Below are 24994 nucleotides of genomic sequence, written 5' to 3' on the forward strand. Positions count from 1 at the left end.
TTAGCGTTCACTTTCTGGTGCAAGCGCCATCCGAGTTAGTCGAATATGGTATAATGACCACCAGGCTATTTTCGAAAACATTAACTGTTAAACAATTTACAGACTAAGGTCGACTCTAAACTGTCTAATTTCGAACGGAACATTCAGCAAATTTCGACTTCGTAGATGAACAGAATAGTAGAAAATCTCAGCGAACATTTCGTTTTCCACAAGAAGGGCAAAGAGAATCAGTAAGAGCACGAAGGTCGTGTTCTGTCCAAGCTAAAAGTGAAAAAAGAACTACTCAGTGAACGTTACGGAAGAAAGGACCGAGTCAGCGAAGTCAAACATCTCTGATGGTAGGTATGGAATTGATTAAAACAGATAGAAGAATATTAACCTTGCAGATTCATCTCTGTTAGGATAGAGAGTAGATAAAAACCCATTGCGGCAGATTCAGACAACGAAGAAAACATTTATCGAGCCCACATGAGAGTTGACATGGCTACAGAGAGGACAGATGCCTCAAGAAAAGAAAAAAAAGCAGATTCCTTCCATCCTACAAGAAACTTGTCGTGGAAACCGTTTCACGCATGAAGACAGAGGAGAAAATATACAAGCAGACCGGACAGATCAATGACTGGGGTGAAGGCCGAAGCCGAATAAGAGAAGTTAATAAAATAAAACTTAGTATAAAATTTAGCACATTTTGGTTGAAAGCTACAAGTTTATAAATTGAAAATGTGAACTTATCAATATGAAACACTGTTTTGGGAATTGGAAGGTCATAAACGCCGCCTCGAAGTAAGCAGACACATCAAGCTACAACTCGGAATGGAAAACTAGGTCAGTGGTGTTTTTCTATTATAACAAATAGCTACATGTAGGTGTATATGTGGTTGTGAACACACATTATGTGAAAGATTTGAGAATTGTTCTCGGTAAGACTCATAGATTAAGGCTCTACAATAACATATAAACAAACAACTACAGAAAGACCTAGGCCGCATTAATTTTTTGAAGGGGTGTCTCGGAGGTTTGAGGTTTAAAATAGACACAAAGTGATCAATCCACTGGTGGTAGCAAGAAGCAAAAATGGTAGGACACGTTTGGTTCTTGATTGTAGATATATAAATCTACATGCACACTGATTTGATTACGGATTACTCCGTTTACCTGATCAAAATATAAGGCTAACGGCGGATGTCACCGGTCGACAGGAGATGCTTACTCCTCCTCAGCACCTGATCCCACCTCTGGTATATCTAGAGGTCCGTGTTTGCCCAACTCTTTATTTTGTATTCCTTATAGGATGTATGCGATTGATCACTGTTCATTATTTTCACTTTTTATTTACACACATTCGCACATTTAAGTGTATAGATATGATGATGCTTCGCTAACAACATCTTAACTAGCCAAGAGTTTACGATCCGCTCGAGAAGGGAGCGGATTGTAAACCCTTGGTTAGCAAAGATGCGCTAACAAAAGATATGTTGAAAAGGGGAAACTTTAATTTTCATATGTTCTGCTTCCCATTACATTCAGATTTTAAAAAATAACAGACATTTTCTAGGAATTTCACGAAAAATTGAAAAGAACCTGTTAAGTTTGTGAAAGCAAAAGGTATATGAGAGATAGTTGTACAGATGTTAAGTCTTGTTTAGATTGTAAAGTATATTAACACAAACGTTGAAGCTGTAGGGTTCGATTTTCAATAAATTTTTGTCCACCTTGTAAAACACTGCTAAGTTATCGCGTGTACGTATTTATGAGGCCGTGCAACATCTCACCTGTTTTAAACACAATTATTTGGTTTTGATTTGGCGTTTACAAACAATGATCACTCGGTCATTTGCATAATTAATGCATATTAAGAGGAAAATTTCAAATACCTTTTAATAATTCCTGAATATCTTCGTTGTTTTCCACTCTTTCAAACCTTTAGACAGCTGCGTCTGAGATATGCACGTCATTTTGGGGTTCCGTTTCCCCTATGCACGTGTAGCTATTTATAGACGTAGAGCAGCCATAGCATGGAATCGGCGAGATATGACACCAGTCCTAAATAAAAGAATATCGGAACACAGGTTTGAAATCAATAATAGTGGTAATCAATTTCTCTATAAACATTTTAATTCCTCAGATATTCCATCTTGTACATGAGAGTCAGGGTTAGGATTTTAGATTTTAAAATTGACCATCATACCAACTTTAACTCCATATTTCGTAAACAACGAAAAGATCACTGGATCAAGACTCTGGGCAGTGCAAGTTTTTGCATCTATTTCAGCAATATAAAAAGCGAATAATTTTATTTCACGAATAATGCTTCTCGCGAAATTACGCGATCAGAAGGAAATGACAGTATCGTTGCTTACATTCAGCATCAGTTTGACAATGAATACGCTTTAGACAATTTTGAATGTAAAGCAAGAGAGAGGGGATGAAAAATTCGGGACAACTGTCCACCAGATGGTAAGTGACGGTAAACATATACAACGTCAGGAAGAAGTGACGGTAAACACATACAACGTCAGAAAGAAGTGCGGGAAACATATACAACGTCAGGAAGAAGTGACGGTAAACACATATACGTCAGAAAGAAGTGACGGTAAACACATATACGTCAGTAAGAAGTGACGGTAAACATATACAACGTCAGGAAGAAGTGACGGTAAACACATACAACGTCAGAAAGAAGTGACGGTAAACACATACAACGTCAGGAAGAAGTGACGGTAAACACATACAACGTCAGGAAGAAGTGACGGTAAACACATACAACGTCAGAAAGAAGTGACAGTAAACATATACAACGTCAGGAAGAAGTGACGATAAACATATACAACATCAGGAAGAAGGGACGGTAAACACATATACGTCAGGAAGAAGTGACGGTAAACACATATACGTCAGAAAGAAGTGACGGTAAACACATATACGTCAGTAAGAAGTGACGGTAAACACATACAACGTCAGAAAGAAGTGACGGTAAACACATATACGTCAGGAAGAAGTGACGGTAAACACATACAACATCAGGAAGAAGTGACGGTAAACATATACAACATCAGGAAGAAGTGACGGTAAACACATACAACATCAGGAAGAAGTGACGGTAAACACATACAACGTCAGGAAGAAGTGACGGTAAACACATATACGTCAGGAAGAAGTGACGATAAACATATACAACGTCAGGAAGAAGTGACGGTAAACACATACAACGTCAGGAAGAAGTGACGGTAAACACATATACGTCAGGAAGAAGTGACGATAAACACATACAACATCAGGAAGTGACGGTAAACACATACAACATCAGGAAGAAGTGACGATAAACACATACAACATCAGGAAGAAGTGACGGTAAACACATACAACGTCAAGAAGTGTCGGTAAACACATACAACGTCAAGAAGTGACGGTAAACACATACAACGTCAAGAAGTGTCGGTAAACACATACAACGTCAGGAAGAATGGACCCGTTTTTTCTATAGTTAATGGTTTGTTTGATGTGCTTGAATTATTAGCTCAAAGTGAAATTAAGGAAATATTTAATTATGCTACTTTTAGGTATAAGAAGGGAGATTTTGCAGCTGTAAGGGTCATGTCAGACAGAAGGTAGGTGCATGCTGGGTTTTTATTCGCTCTAACCTGAACCCCCAGGCCCCCCTGTACTGAGTTTGCCTGGTTAATGACTAACGCGAACTTCGTACAGATAACACTCAACATATACCTATGTTAGAAGCAGGTTAGCATGTTGTATAGGTTGATTAATAGTGAAGACGTATATAAGAGAGAGTATCCTGCATTAATAGTGCTGTATAGATATTATAAGCAAACGAACACAATGTGAGTAGTGATATTGGTGCACCTAAAAGCAACATAACAATTAGTGCAATGCATATATATATATATATATATCTTTCCCAATACCCAAAGACGAAAACGCAGTATAAATGATGTCACGTTTGATTCACTTTTTCCTCACGTCAACAGACAATTGGGTCCACATCATATTCGTACAAAACTTTACTCTATTCCATTGAGGGTTTTACACACGTTATTTGAAGAAGCTATGGCTAGTCTATACTTGGATTTTTCAACACCTGAATATAGACTGAACTCTATGATTATGGATGTTACCTACCACAGGCTCTATAAACCAGCACGGACCATGGATGATATTCCTTCCAAATCATGCCGTCAGTTCCTTAAGCTCAAATTTACAAACAAAGGAATAGATGCCGTCAACATAAGCAACATTCTTCGTCATAAAAGGGTTCAGTCGTGTATTCCAACTTATTTCAAGTCTACACCCTGTATTTCCTACAGCTATACTTCTACTATTGCATCCAAACTTTTTAATTATAAACAAACTTTGCAGTGCTTAGATATAGACCATCTTATACGTAATCCACCAACATGTTCTTGTTTTTCATCTTCTTTCAACTATAGTCCAGCTGGACATGTCATTACTGGTGATGTTGATATAGTTGAAAATGAGGACCTCAAATCACTTATTCTTAAAGGTCCTAAATACAGAGAACCTCGGTCTTTTAATTGGCAACAGAACTTCATCTCTATTATGAGTTCTGTCGAAGATTATGCCAGACGATGGGCTAAATATGAAAAAGAACTTGATACATTGTCCGAATGGGTTAAAAGCATAAGAGGGATATTAAAATTCCGCATTAGACACATGAAAACAAAAGTACGTACCATCTATCCTTCTGTGTTTAGTAAACCAGAAGTGATAAAAGAATAAGATAGGTTACATGAGGAATATATTTTGGTTCCAGCTGACAAAGCTAGTAACAATATTGTCTTTGTTTGTAAGGCTCATTATTACAACTGTATTTTAAACGAACTTGGCATTAATTCCACTTTTGGTAATCATACTTATACTCCAACTGCCCTTTCAAAAGACGAAATTCTTCAAAACCATGCTTCAGTTTTAGACACATTTAATATTCCAGTCAATGGGTCGAATGAATATGAGTTACCGTACCTATACTGGATTCCTAAACTACATAAAAACCCTTACAAACAAATATACATTGTTGGATCCAGTAAGTGCTCTACCAAGCCCCTATCTTTGCTCCTCACGAAAATGTTAACAGCTGTGAAGGAGAAACTTCAAACTTACTGTGCGACTACATATGTCAGAAGTGGTGTTAATCAAATGTGGATTCTAAAAAATTCTAAAGAACTTTTAGTAAACTTGAAATCACAGAATTTTTCCCAAATCAATAGCATTAAAACCTATGACTTTTCAACACTATACACGACCATTCCTCACGATAAATTAAAGACTAGACTTTTTGACATCATAGGCAGTTGCTTCTTCAACAAAAACGGAAAACGGAAATAATCATATCTAGTGATCAGTCATTCAAAAACTTACTTTGTTAAACACCACTCTGATTCCACGCACAAGTACTCTGAAGTTGAAATAAAAAATTATATGCTAGAGTTCCTCATTGACAACATCTTCGTGGTCTTTGGTGATCAGGTCTTCCAACAGTCTGTTGGAATTCCCATGGACACGAATTGTGCTCCTTTGTTAGCTGACCTGTTTTTATATTCATATGAAGCAGAATTTATTCAAAACAATCTCTCGCTGTGACCTTCAATTCGACTTTTAGATATATCGATGATGTTTTGTCTATTAACAATGATAGCTTTCATTCATATGTCGATTTGATATATCCCTGTGAGCTCGAAATAAAGGACACCACAGAGTCGTCCACTTCTGCTTCATACTTAGATATTTTATTGAAAGTAGACATTAACGGCAAACTGACAGCTCAACTGTATGACAAATGGGATGATTTCAGCTTCTCCATCGTCAACTTCCCACATTTATGTAGCAATATTCCATTATCACCTGCATATGGTGTTTATATATCTCAACTAATTCGATATGCAAGAGCTTGTTCTGGGTATAGTAAGTTTTTAAATCGAGGTAAGCTACTGACAAACAAGTTGATGGTACAGGGATTTCAACAGTCTCGATTGAAGTCAGCATTTCGCAAATTCTATGGTCGTTATAACGATCTAGTTCGTCAATACGACCTCGCATTGGGTCAAATGCTGTCTGACGTGTTTCATACCGATTGTTAAGCCGTTCTTGGCACACTGATTTTGACTGCGGATAACTCCGTTTAACTGATCAGGATATGGGGTTCACGCCGGGTGTGACCGGTCAACGGGATGCTTACTCCTCCTAGGCACCTGATCCCACCTCTGGTGTGTCCAGGGGTCCGTGTTTGCCCAACTATCTATTTTGTATTGCTTGTAGGAGTTATGAGATTGATCACTGTTCGTTATCTTCACCTTGCATATATATAAGTTCAATTAATATATTTCAGGTTTGGGGGTTTTTGGATAAAGATAATGTTCACATAAGGTGGCTAGAGAGAAATCCGAAAACGGGGGTATACTCGTGGTGAATGGAGGACACTTCTTGGAAATCTGTCAGCGATTTCTCCAGATTGTTCAGCAGCCTGCTCTTCTTAAAGGACATGGATTACAGTTACACTTTGATGAAAAAGAACTAACATCAGTGCAAAAAACTATAAACTATGTTAAAGTTAATGACATTTGTTTGAAATAATTGTTCATCTTTTTTAAAAATCTTTTTAATCTTTAGTTGCAGTACTTTATTTATTTTTGTTTATTCAACACTATGTAACATGAACAAAAGTCTTTAAATACAACATTTCTATTTTCATTTAGTAAAACCCGACTCTAACATTTGTTGGAAGTATAGGCATTCAAAAAGTTAATAAATAAGTATTTGTTGGTTCTATATTCTCATTCCGTTTTTTTTGTTTTTTTTGTTTTTTTTTTACATTTAGAAATATCGATGACGTTTTATCTATGAAAATAATCATTTTCATTTATATCTCGATTTGCTTTATTCCAGTAAACTCGAAATAAAAGACACCTGAGTATTCCACATCTGCTGCATACTTAGATAAGATGTTAATGGCATACTAACAATTCAACTTTATATGGCAATCGGGATGACTCCAGCATCTCTATCGTCAACTTTTCATATTTATGTAGCAATATTCTATTATCACCTGCATATGGTGTTTGTCTTTCAACTGATTTGATATTCAAGAGCTTGTTCTGCGTATGATCAGTTTTTAAATCGAGGCAGGCTACTGACAAACAAGTTGATCTTACAGGGGTTGCCACAGTCTCGTTTAAAGTCAGCATTTCGCAAATTCTATGGTTGTTATAACCATTTAATTTACCAATACAACCTGTCATTAGGTCAAATGCTGTCTGACGTGTTTCATACCAATTAAGGCCGTTATTTGTACTACATTATTTTTTTTACTTCGGATTGCTCCGTTTGCCCGATCAAAATATAAGGATCACGACGGATGTAACTGGTCGACAGAGGATGCTTACTCCTCCTAGGTACAGGATCCCACCTGAGATTTGCAAATATTATTGGGCAAGGTTTGACTCTCTCTATTATGCAAGGTGAAGATAACGAACAGTGATCAATCTCATAACTCCTACAAGCAGTACAAAATAGATACTTGGGCAAACACAGACCCCTGGACACAACAGAGGTGGGATGATTATGAAAATGAAATCTTGTATCACAAATGGGAAGGAGTCGTACCCAAGTATTAAATATACCCCAAAAGTCCATGGTTGGGAAGGTTATAACATTAATCCATTGTAATATAACATGCTGTCATTAAGGTTTTAACAAAACCCTGTCGAAAACCAGAGATAGAAATATTGGCACAAGATATACAGCGTTTCCGTAGGTGTTGCGACAAGTGTGCAGCTAGGAAATCTCCAACTGCAGTACTAAAATCGTATCATCAAAAATACATTGTATGTGTTGCTATATAGAGATGGGCAGTGGACACACCAGGACCTTTGCCCATATTCAGGTTATGGGTGATTATTTCACCAAATGGATGAATCTACTCTCTATAAGGAAAGAAAAAGTGAGCAAGCTCACAATACCCTACGCTCCAACATTGCCTCACATAATGAATGATAATGCTATGCATTACTGCAATAAAAGGACAGACGGGCTCGAAATTCTAAGTTCAAAAGGGGCTTAACTCTTAAAACAATTACTGAATCAGCATTTCCTGGGAATATGCACATCTATACTATGTGTGCTTATTAACTACAAAGTTTCATGAAATTCTGTTGAGCGGTCTTGGAGGATTGATTGATTGATTTAATATTGTTTAACGTCCCTCTCAATATTATTTCCCTCATATGGAGACGTCACCACTGCCGGTGAAGGGATGCAAAATTTAGGCTTATGCACAGGGGCTAAGCCCGTTTTGACCCGAAACTCATTGTAACCATAAATATAGAAAGGGGTCTAACTCTAACTCACATAAAAAAAAACTACCCACTCGCTTCAAATGCCTAAAAAATCAGAAAATATGTGTGATATGCGTAATTGGTTGGTCTCCATGCATAAAGTAATGTTTTAACTACTTGCATGCCAAATTTCAAGTCACGGGGTCTTAAAATAGCAGAGATATACGTCAACCTTTCCGAGATTTCGGCCGTTTATTTTTACTAGGACATTTACCGGTCCAGGTCAACTGGTGGGTTTTTCCCTATGACAACAGTGAAATCCAGAGAAGTGAGACACATTTCGCATCTATTGTACGGAATTTCACATAAATCTATGCTACTTACTTACTCATATTTCGATAAAGTTCTCCATGTATGCTATATCTGGGTCTTTTATTCTGCAACAACATCGACTGCTAACAAAACCAGCCATTTTGATAGTTCATGTTAAAAGAAATGTCATTGGTTGATATTCTTGGTAATATTTGACCATGACCTTTTCTTTTTGGCGGAATAAATCGAAAGTACCTCTGTCTTTTATATACACATACGACGTAAAATCTATTCACAAAATGATCACTGAGGGACAGCAAAGTGCAATTGATTTGGCTTTATCCAGTCACAATTTGTATATAGGGGGCCAGGCTGGGACAGGCAAGACATTTTTGCTACTTGAAATTTACAACTTATTGAAGAAACAAAACAAAATGGTGTACATCACATGTACCACAGGGATTGCCTGTACGAATTTTAATGGATTCGGAGCCAATGCCCAGACTATTCACAGTTGGAGTGGGATTGACGATGGAAGGTAATACTTGATTCTATTTTGTAGAAAATATCGGAATATATTACCATATTCATATAACAAATGAAGTTATATATTTCTATATATAATACATCTTCTGTCAATAATAATATTTCAAGAGATTTTCAGTTAGCTAAAGTAATTTTCATAACCGAGAGGCTTATTTTAAATCATACCATGGAGCTTGCTTGTGGTTTGTGAAATTTAAATTTGAAAAAGTTGACAATATTTTTTAAAAATCAACAACATGTTAATGGATCTATGATATATAGGTAGATGTTGTCAATTTATTTCAAATAAATTTTGTAAGCAAATTTCATGCAAACAAACAGCTATTTAAAGCACAACATTTGAAACAAGCTTAAGAATGGGGTAGGATTTATGAAGAATATTACCTATAAGCTAGTAATCTTCTTAAATTCTACCACATCCTTTAGTTGTTTTTTTTATGTTGAACAAATCTACATATGTTAAAGTCATATATTTATGCTTTGCATGCAGTGGCATTACATATTTTGCCTTTTTCATGTATGTTCAGAGGCAGATGCAAGTGTTTATTGTAACGGGAGGGGGTCTAATCCTCAGAAGTAAGGAATGTGGGGGCCATCTTAATCTTTAAAGCCCCCCCCCCCTCCCCCCAAAGCTCCTACTCTCTGAAGTATTTTAATTACAAAATCTAGCATTACATAGTCCGCGCCCAAACGGGCTTAACCCCTGTGAATGGAAATATTATAGACACATATATAGGGTACATGCTCAAATTCATTAGAATGTAAGTCTTATAGACATACTGTGTGAATATGAAAATTACATAATCCCTATGAATAGATGAAGATGTGTATTGAACTACATGGGTCATTAGAATTAAGGACGACACCAAACAGGACCGGGGGTTGTTTGGGAGAGGGTGTAACCATCCTGCACTAGAAAAAAAATTGAGAAGTAATTTGAGTCATTGTAAGGATATCAAATTCTTATTGAAAAACTTCAAGGAGGGATGAGGGTGGGGTAGGTGGGGGTACTTAATTCATTTGTGATGTTCCTTTACACATGTAAGGATAACTGTATTGTATCTATCTAAAATATTTGAGTTATGATATAAAAATTATCACTATAGTGACCTTGACCTTTGAACCCCAAAATCATCACTGTTATTATATCTGGATAAGAAAGGTACATGTGAAGTATGAAAAATTGTGATCTATGGAGTGTCTACAAGCTCAGTGTTACACAAACACTTGTTACTATATTGCCTTGCTATGAATTGTAAGGGGATAATAATTATTCAAATGCTTTGATCGGTTATACAGGAATTAGGGTTCTTAACATTGCAGACAACTGCACACAATAGACACATTTATATATCAAGGGGGTAGGGACACTTTTTAAAATATATTTTACTATGAGAAAATAAATTTACACAAGTCTACCACCTCTCCCATTTTCCAGTTTAGACTTTTGATGGTTATATATAACAAATTGAAACTATAGTTGATAATCTCACAAAAATTTGATGCCCCCTCCCCCCACCCCACCCTTTGAATTAGAAAATTTAGTTAATTTTTTAAGCTCCTGGCCCCCCTTTGTCAGCAACCACAAGACATCAGTGTTCCCCTGTTTAAAAATTTCTGAATCTAACCAGTGCAATGGATCACAAATCAGTCCTCTTATTTTCAGATATGAACTCACCAAGATACAGAGTGTGTTAGAAAACTACAAAAAGGAAACACACAGCAGAATTTGTGAGACAGATGTTCTCATCGTTGATGAGGTATCCATGTTGTCTCAGAAACAGTTTGAACTTGTGGAGAAAGCTTGTGCAGTAAAAAACCATAACTTGCTGTTTGGGGGCATACAAGTTATTCTAAGTGGTGATTTCTACCAACTTCCACCTATTCGGAACCTTTTATACCATGATGATGGAAAATTTTGTTTTCAAAGTGCAATTTTTCAGCAAGCTATACCCCATAGAATTGTTTTGGATGAAGTAATTAGACAAAATGATCCACAATTTATCAAAGTGGTTAATGAAATTTCTGTAGGGAAAGTGAGTTCAGACACAGAAAAATTTGTCAAAGGATTAAGTGGAGACTTTTGTTCCCAAACAAGTGATTCCCTCAAACTTTATGCTACAAATGATCTTGTTGAACAGCATAATAGAGATTCTATTATAAGATGGCCTGGAGAAATGTTTGAATATACTAGTAATGACTTTGGAAAACTTGATTCTCTACATAGGATATTAGCACCTCCAGTACTGTGGCTGAAGAAAGAATGTCCTGTAATCCTGTTGCAAAACATTTCAGGAAAACTCTTTAATGGACTTAGGGGCAGTGTGGTTTCATGTGACAATGATGGGCCTACAGTTCATTTCCAATCCGTGAACATTACCAGAAAACTAAAAAAAGAATCATTTTCAGGTATTGTGAGATATCTTGTGAAATTAAATCAGTAAAAGAGTTCAGTATTCTGATTAAAATTTCTGAAAATCTCAAACGTTTCATATCTAATTTCTCACAATTCTTGAATATTCTTTGGGGAATATTAGTTCTGTTGGGATAGTTGCAACAATCAAATGAAAAATAACTTTGTTTGCAGTGTATAGTCCAGATTTGAAGAGAAATGTTGTAGAGAGGGTTCAGATACCTTTGAAATTAGCATTTGCCTTAACAGTCCACAAAGCTCAAGGAATGACTTTGAACTGGTAATAGTTTTATAATTCATTTGATGTTTATAATGAAGCACTAATTATTACATTTTTATGTTCACAAAATCCACCAGCTAAGCCTGACCATTGATAATTAATTAACAGAAATAGCCTAAACTAAATATTATCATATCAAAATTGTACAACCTTTCTTTCAAGATAAAAAGTTAACCCAGACACCCTGATCACAAGATTGACCTACTTTTCATTCATGAAAACTGCATTTGCTTATGAGATTTTTGGAAGGGTGTTGATACTCTGATTCTGATAAACTTTTACTCGTAACTTTCCCAGTCACTTCTGTTCATAATTATTTCTTAAAACTTGCATTTTCAAAATTTTGTAAATTTATTTAAATTTTTCATTTTTTAACATCTCAGGCAATATGAATGAAGGTATGGGGCATATGTGCCACTTTTGTGATAAAACATGTGTATATATCTCAACTGATTCGATATGCAAGAGCTTGTTCTGGGTATAGTCAGTTTTTAAATCGAGGTAAGCTACTGACAAACAACTTGATGGTACAGGGATTTCAACAGTCTCGATTGAAGTCAGCATTTCGCAAATTCTATGGTCGTTATAACGATCTAGTTCGTAAATACAACCTCGCATTGGGTCAAATGCTGTCTGACGTGTTTCATACCGATTGTTAAGCCGTTCTTGGCACACTGATTTTGACTGCGGATAACTCCGTTTACCTGATCAGGATATGGGGCTCACGGCGGGTGTGACCGGTCAACAGGGAATGCTTACTCCTCCTAGGCACCTGATCCCACCTCTGGTGTGTCCAGGGGTCCGTGTTTGCCCAACTATCTATTTTGTATTGCTTGTAGGAGTTATGAGATTGATCACTTCGTTATCTTCACCTTGCATGTGTATTGTACTTCCACTTGAATATTAATAAAAAGTTAATTTTGCAGTGTAGAAGTGGACCGTCGTAAAATGTTTGCACCTGGGAAGTTAGGGGTTGCCATAAGCAGAGTTCGATCGGCTACTGATTTGAGGGTTATCAACTTTAATGCCAATGTCTGCATTCCACATCCAAATATTATTCCAGACTTTCTTCAATCTCCCTCATGCACTCCAATCGATGACTTCACTTGTTGTCGTTTTCACAGGTAAACTACATATCTCTTCAGATTTTATTTGATTTACATTATGTTGATATCATAGCATGTTCATAAATCTTAAAGGAGTCATTGCTGCTTATAATGAATACACTGTCACAGTACTTACAGTTCCATATGTTTAAGAAAATAATACATATCTGGTTATACTAAGTCACATAAAACAATTGAAAGGCAGGAGATTGACATATTTGCTAACTTAAGAGTGGTCACTTGGTCCATTTACTTCTTAGATACATGTATTACAGACAAGGAAAGGGGGGGGAGGGCAAATTGAAATGAAAGGTATGCAGTGTATAATGAACATATTTCTTTTAATAAATGAATGATATGATTTTGTAATTATAATCATGGTATCGATGTGAAGGGTTTATAAAAAAAAAAGAAGAATAACATACCACAGGGAGCTACCGAATTGTGATTAGTATTACTTGATTTTTTTTTTTATGTTGTAGTATATGGGAAGAGCATGTTATAGTAAAATATTTTTGAAAAGAAATTTTATTTTCATACAAATCTCACATATTAAAACTTTCTCTTGATAAAGATATGAAGTAAAATTACCACAGATATTTTCAGAAAATTAGATTTTTCATATTTATTATTATCATGGGCAGTTTTTTATGTATCTGAAGTGCATTTTTTTTTATCCCATGTGTAGCAGTCTTGGAACATTTGCCACTGAATGATTTCTCCTGATACTAATTGAAGGTTTTGTGTGCAACCTTTCTTAATTCCGCTGGCCAAAATATTGTTTCTAACCTTTTTTATTACATGGGAACAGTCCATGAGGAAGGCAACCTTTTCTTCAAAATTGCAGGGATTGTTTGTTATTCTACTGTTTTTGTCAGAAACATTAATGTTCATAAAAGATCTATTGTTTGCTGCTCCATCCATTGAAGTAAACGAGCCTGAAAATCCAAACATCTGCAGTCTGTCCACTGCATCCCAAAAAAGCATATGCAGATCATAGCCCTGTATCTGGTCACTTATGAAATGGGCAAATGGAAAACGAAAAAACCTGTCAGTCCTAAAAAAACAAAAACAAATTGAAGGACGTGGTTTCCAAGTTTTTTCTGTTTTGTGCCTGCCCTTAGTGCTGCACATGAATTAGCCTCATCTCCTTTGTTGACAAATCCTACTAATTCTACCCCATCTTTGTTTTTCTCAATCTGCAGATCTTCTTGTATTGACATTTCGTCAAGAACAATCCCCCCTACAAAGCCTTCTTTAGGAACTTGTAATCTTGTGGCCTCATAAAACATCCACTCAAAGATTTCAATGTGGAACCCAACTTTTTGCCTAATACAGTTTTTGTACAAAATCAACAGTTTTACAGATGGCAGTACTAACATGTTACTTTTTTCTAAACATTCATAACTCTTAGGACTTCTATTATCTCCCTCGTGCATAGCTCTTATCCTTGGACGAATTTGGCTCCACTTTTTTGGCACGCTGTTTTTGGTTATATTTAGCTCTAAAACTTCATAGTTATTTCGGATTTCAAACATTTCGGTTGAGCATCACTGAAGAGACATTATTTGTCGAAATGCGCATCTGGTGCATCAAAATTGGTACCGTATAAGTTTTACATTATGACCCCTGGGTCGAGGCCTCTACTGGTGGACTGTTAGTCCCCGAGGATCTCTACAGCCCAGTAGCTTAGTACTTCGTTACTAGCTTGAAAATACGGATGGATAGTTAATTGCTGTTATAAAATTTAGAAATTCATTTCAAAATTAAGGATTATCTCCCTCGTGCATAGCTCTTATCCTTGGACGAATTTGGCTCCACTCTTTTGGCACGCTGTTTTTTGGCTATATTTAGCTCTAAAACTTCATAGTTATTTCGGATTTCAAACATTTCGGTTGAGCATCACTGAAGAGACATTATTTGTCGAAATGCGCATCTGGTGCATCAAAATTGGTACCGTATAAGTTTTACATCCAAACATATGGAAATGATTTCTTTTGGCCATCTTCTGCCCTTTGGATTACGTCCCAAGTTTTTAACCTGGCTCAGAAGCAATGTTAACATGCTGACAGATGTAGTGGGCAATAACTTTCTTATATCTACCTCTGTTACACACTGATCTGCACTATCAATTTCTTTTTCCTTTTGCTTTTCATTTGAAATTTGACCATTTTCAGCAGATACAGCCATTTTTTGACATTTTCTACATGTGTTGCTTGTAGATGTGACAGATAAGAATCTGCTGCACAAAGTTGAACGTATAATTCTTTTAGTAAAAGAATTCTCCTTCTCTTCATTATCTGGGTGATAATTAAATTGTTCTATTGTTTGGAATCTACTATATGCAATTGACTTTAAGGTAGTTATTTTCACACCTTCACACATTTTCAGTTTATCAGTAATTTTCAAAATAGATTCTAGACCCTCCTTAGAGCAGACATACTTTGGACAAATGTTTAGGAATGATAAATCTATTTTCTGATTCGCACATTTCAATTCCCATTCACCATTTTCATAGAAAGAGATGTTCTTGTTAATGGGATAATTGTTACACTTGTATGGAGTCCTGGATACACATACAATTTCATTTTCTGATATGATTTCTGAAACTACTTCAGATGGCATATATTTTGGAATGCTGTTGAAATCCAGAATATTGTCAGTTAGGTGGGGAATATCTTTAAGTGAAAGACCTTTCACATATCTGATTTTTTTTCCAGTTTTCCTTAAAACTTGGATATTTTTGAATACAGCCTGTATATTCTTGGAAAACCACTCAATCTTTATAGGATCCTTTTGCCAAATAATTCTACACTCTCAAATTGGTATATATTGTAAAGTTTTTCAAGCTGAATTTCGTCATCAGGTTCTTCCCTCAGACGAATTATTAGCCTATCAAAACAAACCACCCAAATTTATTAATTACCTATATAAGAACTTTTAATTTAATTGGAACTTTAAATGATAATGAACTTGGTGAAGGAAAAGAATGTCAGGGACACATAATAAAAAAGATTAGGGATGCTAAGTTGTGAAATGGGTATTGCCTATATATTTTGGCTCACCTGAGCAGAAAAGCTCAAGTGAGCTTTTGATTGCCTTTTGTCTGTCATCTTCTGTCTGTCTGTCTTTAAGCTTTTCACATTTTCATCTTTTTCTCCAGAACCACTGGACCAATTCCAATCAAACTTGGCACAAATATCCTCTGGTCAAGGGGATTCAAGTTTGTTCAAATGAAGGGTCATGTCCCCTTCCAAGAGGAGATAATCAAACAAATGCAAAAATAGGGTGGGGTCATTTTAAAATCTACTTCTCAAGCACCACTGGCCAGAAAAGTTGAAATCTACAAGAAAGCTTCCTGATATGGAATAGACTCAAGTTTGTTCAAATCATGGCTTCGGGGGGGGGGGGGGGGGGGGGCACAATAGGTGATCATATTTTTACCTGAAGATACATGTATTTAGGTTACATTTGTAAAATCTTCTCAAGATCCACTGGACCAACAAAAAAAAAGGAATTTACATGAAAGCTTCCTGATAGAGTAGATTCAAATTTGTTCAAATCATGGTCCATGGGGGTAGGGTGGGGCCACAATTTGGGATAAAGATTTCACATGCAGATATATCAGAATATAATTTAGGATCTTCTTTTCAAGAACAGGATCATGATCAGTCATGTTAATATGCATGCATCTTTAGGTAGAGCAGATTCAAGTTTATTCAAATTATGGCCCCTGGAAGTAGGGTGGGACGACATTAGGGATTCAAACTTTTAAATGGGAATTTGTAGAGAAATATCTCTGAAAATCTTTATTTCAAATTCTCAGCAACAGCAGGACTATGATTATTTATAATGATATCATCAACACCCATCAATGAGATTAGGCCGAGATGCACTAGATTACAATTTGTGATCTCAACATTCTTTTCAAGATAAAATTATGATTCCAAAAAAAGTCATATTAAGACTTCAAACTTAGAACATGAAGAGGTGGTATTAAGGAAGGGTGCAATAATGTAAAACTTATACGGTAACAATTTTGATGCACCAGATGCGCATTTCGACAAATAATGTCTCTTCAGTGATGCTCAACCGAAATGTGGAGTCAAAATTTTAATGGGAATAAAGATTGAAAAAAAAAATCTTTAAAAAATCCCAACAGTTGAACAAAAACAGGGCCATGGTGACTCAGGTGAGTGATGTGACCCATGAGCCTCTTGATAGACAGTTAAAAGTTGATTTACCAAAATCAATTTTTTTTTTTGGTAAATAATTTAATTGAAACAGTTTTGATGCTAATGACAAACTGTTTAAATATTATCAATTACATGTCAAATCCTTATATAATTAAAACAGTATTAGGGAAGGGGTAGAGATAATTGAAATTGTGGAATTTACTTTGATAGCTGAATTTTCTAGCTCACCTGAGCCAATGGCTCAAGTGAGCTTTTCTGATCAAAATCCATCCGTTGTCTGTCGTCAGTGTAATATTTTCACAATTTCATCTTCTTCTCCAGAACCACTGGGTCATTTCAGCGAAACTTGGCCAAAAGCATCCTTGGGTGAAGGGCTTTCAAGTTTGTTCAAATGAAGGGCCATGCCCCCTTCAAAGGGGAGATAATCACAAAAATGCAAAAATAGGGTGGGGTCATTTAAAAATCTTCTCCTCAAGAACCACTGGGCCAGAGAAGCTGAAATTTACATGAAAGCTTCCTGACGTAGTGCAGATTCAGGTTTGTTCAAATCATGGCCGCCGGGGGTAGGAAGGGGACACAAAAGGGGATCAGTTTTATATGGGGATAAATAGGGAAAATCTTTTAAATATCTTCTCAAGAACCATTGGGCCAAAGAAGTTTACATTTACATGAAAGCTTCCTGACATAGTGCAGATTCATGTTTGTTAAAATCATGGCCCGAGGGGGTAGGATGGGGCCACAATAAGGGATCAATGTTTTACATGGGAATAAATAGGGATTTTTTTTAAAAAAAATCTTCTTCTCTAGAATCATTGGGCCAAAGAAATTTACATTTACATGAAAGCTTCCTGACATAGTGGAGATTCAAGTTTGTAAAAATCATGTTCCCCAGAGGTAGGTTGGGGCCACAATAGGGACCAAAGTTTTTAGATATGAGCCAAGGTGATTCATGTGAGCGATGTGGCCCATGGGCCTCTTGTTTTCTGACAAATAATGAATATGCTTTACAGAATGATGAAACATGCATTTAATTTGGTGTATGCACATTTCAGGCAAATTGTTTCTGACTTTGAAGGAGAAACATCAATACCTCTAGACATTTTAGCAGTGGCAATGCAGTCTGAGTTTGAAGATATGGAGGTGTGTGATGATACTGTTCTGAATACTTTAACAGTTCCTACCAGTGATACTCCGTGTAGCTCTGATACCTTCAGTTTACCTGCTGATTTCAGCACAACAGAAATGTTAAGAAATCTCTATGTAAAAAATGTGGTGACAGACATGCAAAAAGAAACAAATGATGTTTTAGATATCCTGTGCAGTTCAGGGAGTGTTCTTAAGAATGTGCATAAATTTTGTGCTGATGAATTTTCCATTATGAATGATATGATTGAAAGTATTCGGGCTGAAAAAATACCACAAGCCATTAAGCCAGATAGACTCGCTGAATTTTATCGTACATGTCATGAACATCAAACCTCTACACAATACAAGGCCCGCGTTTTGATTTGAAAAGAACCATTTCTCAGCAGGTTATGTCGCACATTTCCTTTAATATGTAGGGGGCTATTGAGTAGCTAAAGTCAGACAAAAGTATATCAAACAGTTGCGTTCAAATTGCTACAAGCTGAAAATAGAAAATCGGGCCAAATATGAAGAATCTTGTATTATGTTGGGCATCATTGACAACTTGTCTGTGAATGAAAGCATTATTGGTTCTTTATCACAATATCCACTATCGCTTATTGAAACATGCCGAAAGCAGAATGTTACTAGAGGACTTACAAATATTTCCGATGAACTTTTTGCATTTTTTGTATCCATCTGTGAAGCATGCCTATCTTTATTGGTATATAACAATGTAAACATTCATAGTGAAAATCTCTATCAGTTTTGTAGTTTAGAGATCAACAAGAGGTGCCAGTTGCTAGAGAAGTTTGTCAGTTGTGTTTCTACAAAGTGCATGCCTGATGATCTGAAAAAGATCAAACTCTAATACCCATGCTTATTTCAGAAATGTTGGGGCAATTGAACAATTATTCAAAGAGTTGACAGAGAAATTTCTAATGGTTATGTTCAATCAGTTTCGTAAAGATTTTCTTGTGTCTATGTGTGTAGAAAAAAAAGGCACATAGAAAACAAATTTGTGTTAGATCAAAAAATGTTCCTAAAGAAGTAAAAGTGGATATGAATTTCATTTTAGATGATGACTCTGAGAACAAAATAGTTTCTCACAATTTACTTAAGTCCATCATATCTAAGAACAAAGGATATTTAGAATGTGTGACCAAAAAAGATTTAGTTCTGTTTTGTAAAGCATACAGATGCCAAATTAAATCCAGAGACTCAAAGAAGGAAATTATTTCAAAGGTTAATTCAGTTATTGAAACTGTTGAAACATTTCCATTGCCTGAACTATTGAACAAGAATGATCTTTAGAAACAGTTAATTATGTTTTAACTATATAGGAATTGCATACAATAAATGTAATATGTACAATTCCAAATTGCTTGTGTTATTTACTTCCATAATTACACTGCTTGTGTACCGGTATAGTTTATCACTGTGTTCTCTGTCAGTGGTTTGAATTTAGCTAGTATAATTGTGGTTCCAAATTAAGAACCATTATCAGAGGTGTATAGTAGGTGATTGATACATATGCTTGATACAAAAACTTGCTTGTACAAATAATTTCTGGTCATGTTGCAAGCTGTATCCATTAATATTTTCACTTGAAGTACACATTTGTGTGATTTTATACTTTTGTTTATGTGAAACAGTACCATTTTCCCCTCCACCCCTGAATTTAATAATTTCATCAAATGACATGTGCTTTTGTGTCTCATTCTGTAGCTAAGAATCAGAATTTGTGCTCTACAGAATGTGTAACTATTCCATTATTTATTTCAAATGATGACTAATTGAATAGGTTTTCTCAAACTTGTGCTTTTACATTTTTGACCCCCCCCCCCCCCTTCACTTATTTATGGTATAGTTGGTACATTTGTTTATCAGGTAAGTAACATGCTCTGTGAACTCCCCCCCCCTTTTTTTTCCCAGCATTATATTTATCAGCTTCACAAAGATCACCTTTTTCATGTCCAATATTATATGTACACGTGTATTTAAAAAAAAAAGTCAGTTCTCTGAACATTCTTGTTTCCAAGGAAATATTAACAAGTATTGCATTTCCAAGTGTTAAATCTCAAATAACAAACTAAATTGCCATGTGTCACTGACATTCTTGAAAGCATACCTATAGACCCTAATATTTACATATCAGATCATAATTTGTAAACACTTTGATAAATTATAACTTTGTATACAAAATATATAGGACAACAGTGGAAAGTTTGAGTAACAATAACAGTTGATATTTATGAATAATCTTAAAATGCTGTTTTGATGTTGCGTATTTACCATGACAAGAGACATGTTTTTGTTTTCCAAGTTGAAATAATGCGCCAAATAATCCTTATTTATAGACACTTTTTGCATTGGATAACATGCATCCAATCAGATTCGGTCTTTCTTGTGGACTTCGGTATAGACAAAATGGCTGGTTTTGTTAGCAGTCGATGTTGTTGCAGAATAAAAGACCCAGATAGAGCATACATGGAGAACTTTATCGAAATATGAGTAAGTAAGTAGCATAGATTTATGTGAAATTCCGTACAATAGATGCGAAATGTGTCTCACTTCTCTGGATTTCACTGTTGTCATAGGGAAAAACCCACCAGTTGACCTGGACCGGTAAATGTCCTAGTAAAAATAAACGGCCGAAATCTCGGAAAGGATGACGTATATCTCTGCTATTTTAAGACCCCGTGACTTGAAATTTGGCATGCAAGTAGTTAAAACATTACTTTATGAATGGAGACCGACCAATTACGCATATCACACATATTTTCTGATTTTTTAGACATTTGAAGCGAGTGGGTAGTTTTTTTTATGTGAGTTAGAGTTAGACCCCTTTCTATATTTATGGTTACAATGAGTTTCGGGTCAAAACGGGCTTAGCCCCTGTGGGCTTATGCTCAGTGCTTATGACCTTTGAGCAGGGAGGGATCTTATCGTGCCACACCTGTTCTGACACAGGACCTCGGTTTTTGCGGTCTCATCCGAAGGACCGCCCCATTTAGTCGCATCCTACGACAAGCAAGAGGTAAGGGGCATAACTCCCAGAAAAATTATTGAATCAGAATTTCCTTGGAATATGCACATCTACAAAGTGTGTCCTTACTAACTTTAACGTTTCATGGAATTCTGTTGAGTGGACTGACGGACGGACGGACGTTTCAAAAACATTATACACTTTGTTGTGTGGGGTATAACTAATAAAACACGTAGTTTCGCAAATCCATTCAAACCAAGGACAAATTTTATAATTTTAGGGATGTGTGGAATACTGGGTATACACGTATATAAAACCCGCAGAATTCCTTATAGGCCCCAGTCATATAAAAAAGAAACAGAACAATAGAAAGCATGCTTTTAGTGAGCGAGAACAAAAGAGATTAGGATGATTTGATACCTTTACTCGTATACCGGTCATGAGCTCACGAAGAAACAGGAATAAGTCCATGTGAAATGTTTGGATGTTCTGTTACGCTCCCTTTGGACTTGGTTATCGGTCGCGTTGATCCTTAAATGCATGAAATCAAGTTCGAACCAGAATATAGCCATGGTATATCAGACAAAAATAAATAAAATACATAGATTTGCTCGTAACAATCTGATTTTAGCTCTCCACAATATGGCTAGGGACTACAGTCTAAATCATTACACCCCCGGAGAGGCAGTTTGAGTGTTTATATGGAACTAGAAGAGAAATTATCTCTTTCGTGGCATGATCCATACATAATGCTAAAACAATCGACGATGTTTTATACAAAATAGAGATAATTATATGCAAAGCATAAGGGGGACGTCATCAACCACAACCTAAATCGGAAGGACTCGATGCATTCGTGCCACCATCGTGAAGGAGTACTGAGACCTTTACGGACGAAGAAAGGAAACAAACAATTTGCAGAGTTCCAGAAATCTTGACCAGTCCACATGAAGCGCTTAATGAAGAAAATAACTCTAAATATACCCAACAAAGGCAAGGGAATAAAGAGAATCATACATTAACGGCAAACTGACAACTCAACTGTATGACAAACGGGATGATTTCAGCTTCTCCATCGTCAACTTCCCATATTTGTGTAGCAATATTCCATTATCACCTGCATATGGTGTTTATATATCTCAACTGATTCGATATGCAAGAGCTTGTTCTGGATATAGTCAGCTTTTAAATCGAGAAAAGCTACTGACAAAACAAGTTGATGGTACAGGGATTTCAACAGTCTCGATTGAATTTCGCAAATTCTATGGTCGTTATAACGATCTAGTTCGTCAATACAACCTCGCATTGGGTCAAATGCTGTCTGGCGTGTTTCATACCGATTGTTAAGCCGTTCTTGGCACACTGATTTTGACTGCGGATAACTCCGTTTACCTGATCAGGATATAGGGCTCACGGCGGGTGTGACCGGTCAACAGGGGATGCTTACTCCTCCTAGGCACCTGATCCTACCTCTGGTATGTCCAGGGGTCCATGTTTGCCCAACTATCTATTTTGTATTGCTTGTAGGAGTTATGAGATTGATCACTGTTCGTTATCTTCACCTTGCATTGCTAAAATACACGCAAAAACACTTGATCAACAGAGCACTCGCGAATTTATTTTCTCGCGATTTGACGTCCACGAGTCATTTCGCAATAATAAGTACTCGCGTACCATATCTACAGTATCATACATTGTTTCTTTTATTTGTAGAATACAAGGAAAGAATCTGACTGATTGGCCGCCACGTCCACCGTCTTCCTTAACAGATTAATCATTTAACACGTGATACAAATGCATGTTGGGTGAATAAGGAGCATGGTTCCAGTTTGAATTATAGGAATGTAACTGAAATTTTCATTTTTCTTAGTTTTATCATAATGTACTGGAAAGTCAGCACTTTTTGTGTTTCGATGGCGATGTTACGTAATTCACAGTTAAAAGTATTCTCTGTCCTGATTTGGTGTTCGTCTGCTCGATCTCAGCATTTAAATATCTATCAGCATGTAGCATGAAAATGATCGCCGCCTACCTTCTGGCTAATTCTTAAAAGTTATCATTTCTTAATGATTTATTTAACAAGAATTTTCATAAAAGTTGATCTATTTGACAAAAGAAAGAGAAATAACTTGGAGTAATATCAATCATTTCACAATAGAAAGTCCTTGGAATACGGAAAAGATTTTTAAAACAGCAGTAAGGGTTCTTTAACGTGCCAACGCCTGCCGCGACATGGTACGTCCGTTTTTAAGGTCATATCCAAAAGACCCGTGGCCTGGAACTCAAGACCACCCGATTACGAAGCGAACGCTCTACAACTGAGCTACCGCGACCGGTCAATGTCTGAGATGGATTGTTAAAAGAATATCTATGCATTTGAGAACAAAATGGGTAGCGGCTACACACTCGATTACTGAAACTGGTAGAGAGTAACGTTTCTCCGACTTAGCTAAGTTTGTAGATAAGAAATTTAGGGTTGCGAATTCGATGTATGTGCTTGATCTCACCCGAGAAAGTAAGTCACACGTAAAATCCAAGGACCCACAAAATTACCATAGCAACAAGGTCAATGGCAAGATAACTTCACTAACCCCGCAAAACGAGACTAAGTCTGTGTAAACAGTGAATTTGTGTTTGCTATTCATGTATTTGCAAAGAATTAGCAGAATGTAGTAAATTCCAATCTACATGTACGGATTTAGCAGATAAGTTAAACCACAGGGTTTTAACACAATCTGAGCAAACTGGTAAATATAGTAAGTAGTGAAAAGGGAGCTAACAAAGCAGCCAAAAATTCTCGGTTGCTCGCTTCAAACTCTCAAAACTGTATTAATCGTGGTAATGCATATAAAGTTTTCCCAGTTGAAAGCCAGAATATTGTTCTGTTTTGTAATACATAAATCGTTTACCTGACGTCAGAGAAACTTTGAAAAAATAAGTCCCACTTCCGAGAATTAGGTCGCCGTCGTTAACCCTACACCATTTTCTCCATGCAATTTTCCTTCATTATGTTGGATTTTATGCATCCGTCATCCCTTGCAGTCCAACTTAGAATTACCGTATAAAATATAGCTACTTGTGGTCACCCTTACAATATTTGAATGAATGTTGATCGTCCTTTTCGGCAGATCAGATTCTTTTCCACCAGCTATTAGCCTCCGAGTTTAAACTAGTCAACCACAAGAAGATTGATTGATTGTATCTTGTTTGACGTCTCTCTCTCGAGAATTTTTCACTCATATGGAGACGTCACCAAGACCGGTGAAGGGCTTCAAATTTAGGCCTTTGCTCGGAGCTTACGGCCAATGAGCAGTGAGGGTTATTTAGCGTGCCAAACCTACTGTGACACGGGACATCCGTTATTAAGGTAATCCCCGAGGATCCGTGACATTCACACCTGATGCCGAGTGTTTGGCGATGGAATTGTCACTACCTGATTTAACGACTTAGGTCTGTCGGCAAATCTTTAGTATGTAAAACTTACACGGTACCAATTTTGATGCACCAGATGCGCATTTCGACAAATAATGTCTCTTCAGTGATGCTCAACCGAAATGTTTGAAATCCGAAATAACTATGAAGTTTTAGAGCTAAATATAGCCAAAAACAGCGTGCCAAAAAAGTGGAGCCAAATTCGTCCAAGGATAAGAGCTATGCATGAGGGAGATAATCCTTAATTTTGAAATGAATTTCTAAATTTTATAACAGCAATTAAATATAC

At 36.3% G+C, this 24994-nt stretch overlaps 1 protein-coding gene across 1 annotated transcript; it reads left to right on the plus strand.

Moving 5' to 3' along the window:
* Positions 1 to 8310: 8310 nt before the first annotated feature.
* LOC125678781 (uncharacterized) lies at positions 8311 to 18671 on the plus strand. Its single transcript, XM_056142394.1, has 5 exons — positions 8311 to 9156; positions 10831 to 11573; positions 11752 to 11857; positions 12784 to 12981; positions 18212 to 18671. Exons 1-5 carry the CDS (start codon positions 8837 to 8839, stop codon positions 18669 to 18671), a joined length of 1827 nt encoding a protein of 608 aa, XP_055998369.1. The 5' UTR covers positions 8311 to 8836.
* Positions 18672 to 24994: the final 6323 nt, after the last annotated feature.

Source organism: Ostrea edulis, chromosome 1 (assembly GCF_947568905.1).
Source record: "Ostrea edulis chromosome 1, xbOstEdul1.1, whole genome shotgun sequence".
NCBI lineage: Eukaryota > Metazoa > Mollusca > Bivalvia > Ostreida > Ostreidae > Ostrea > Ostrea edulis.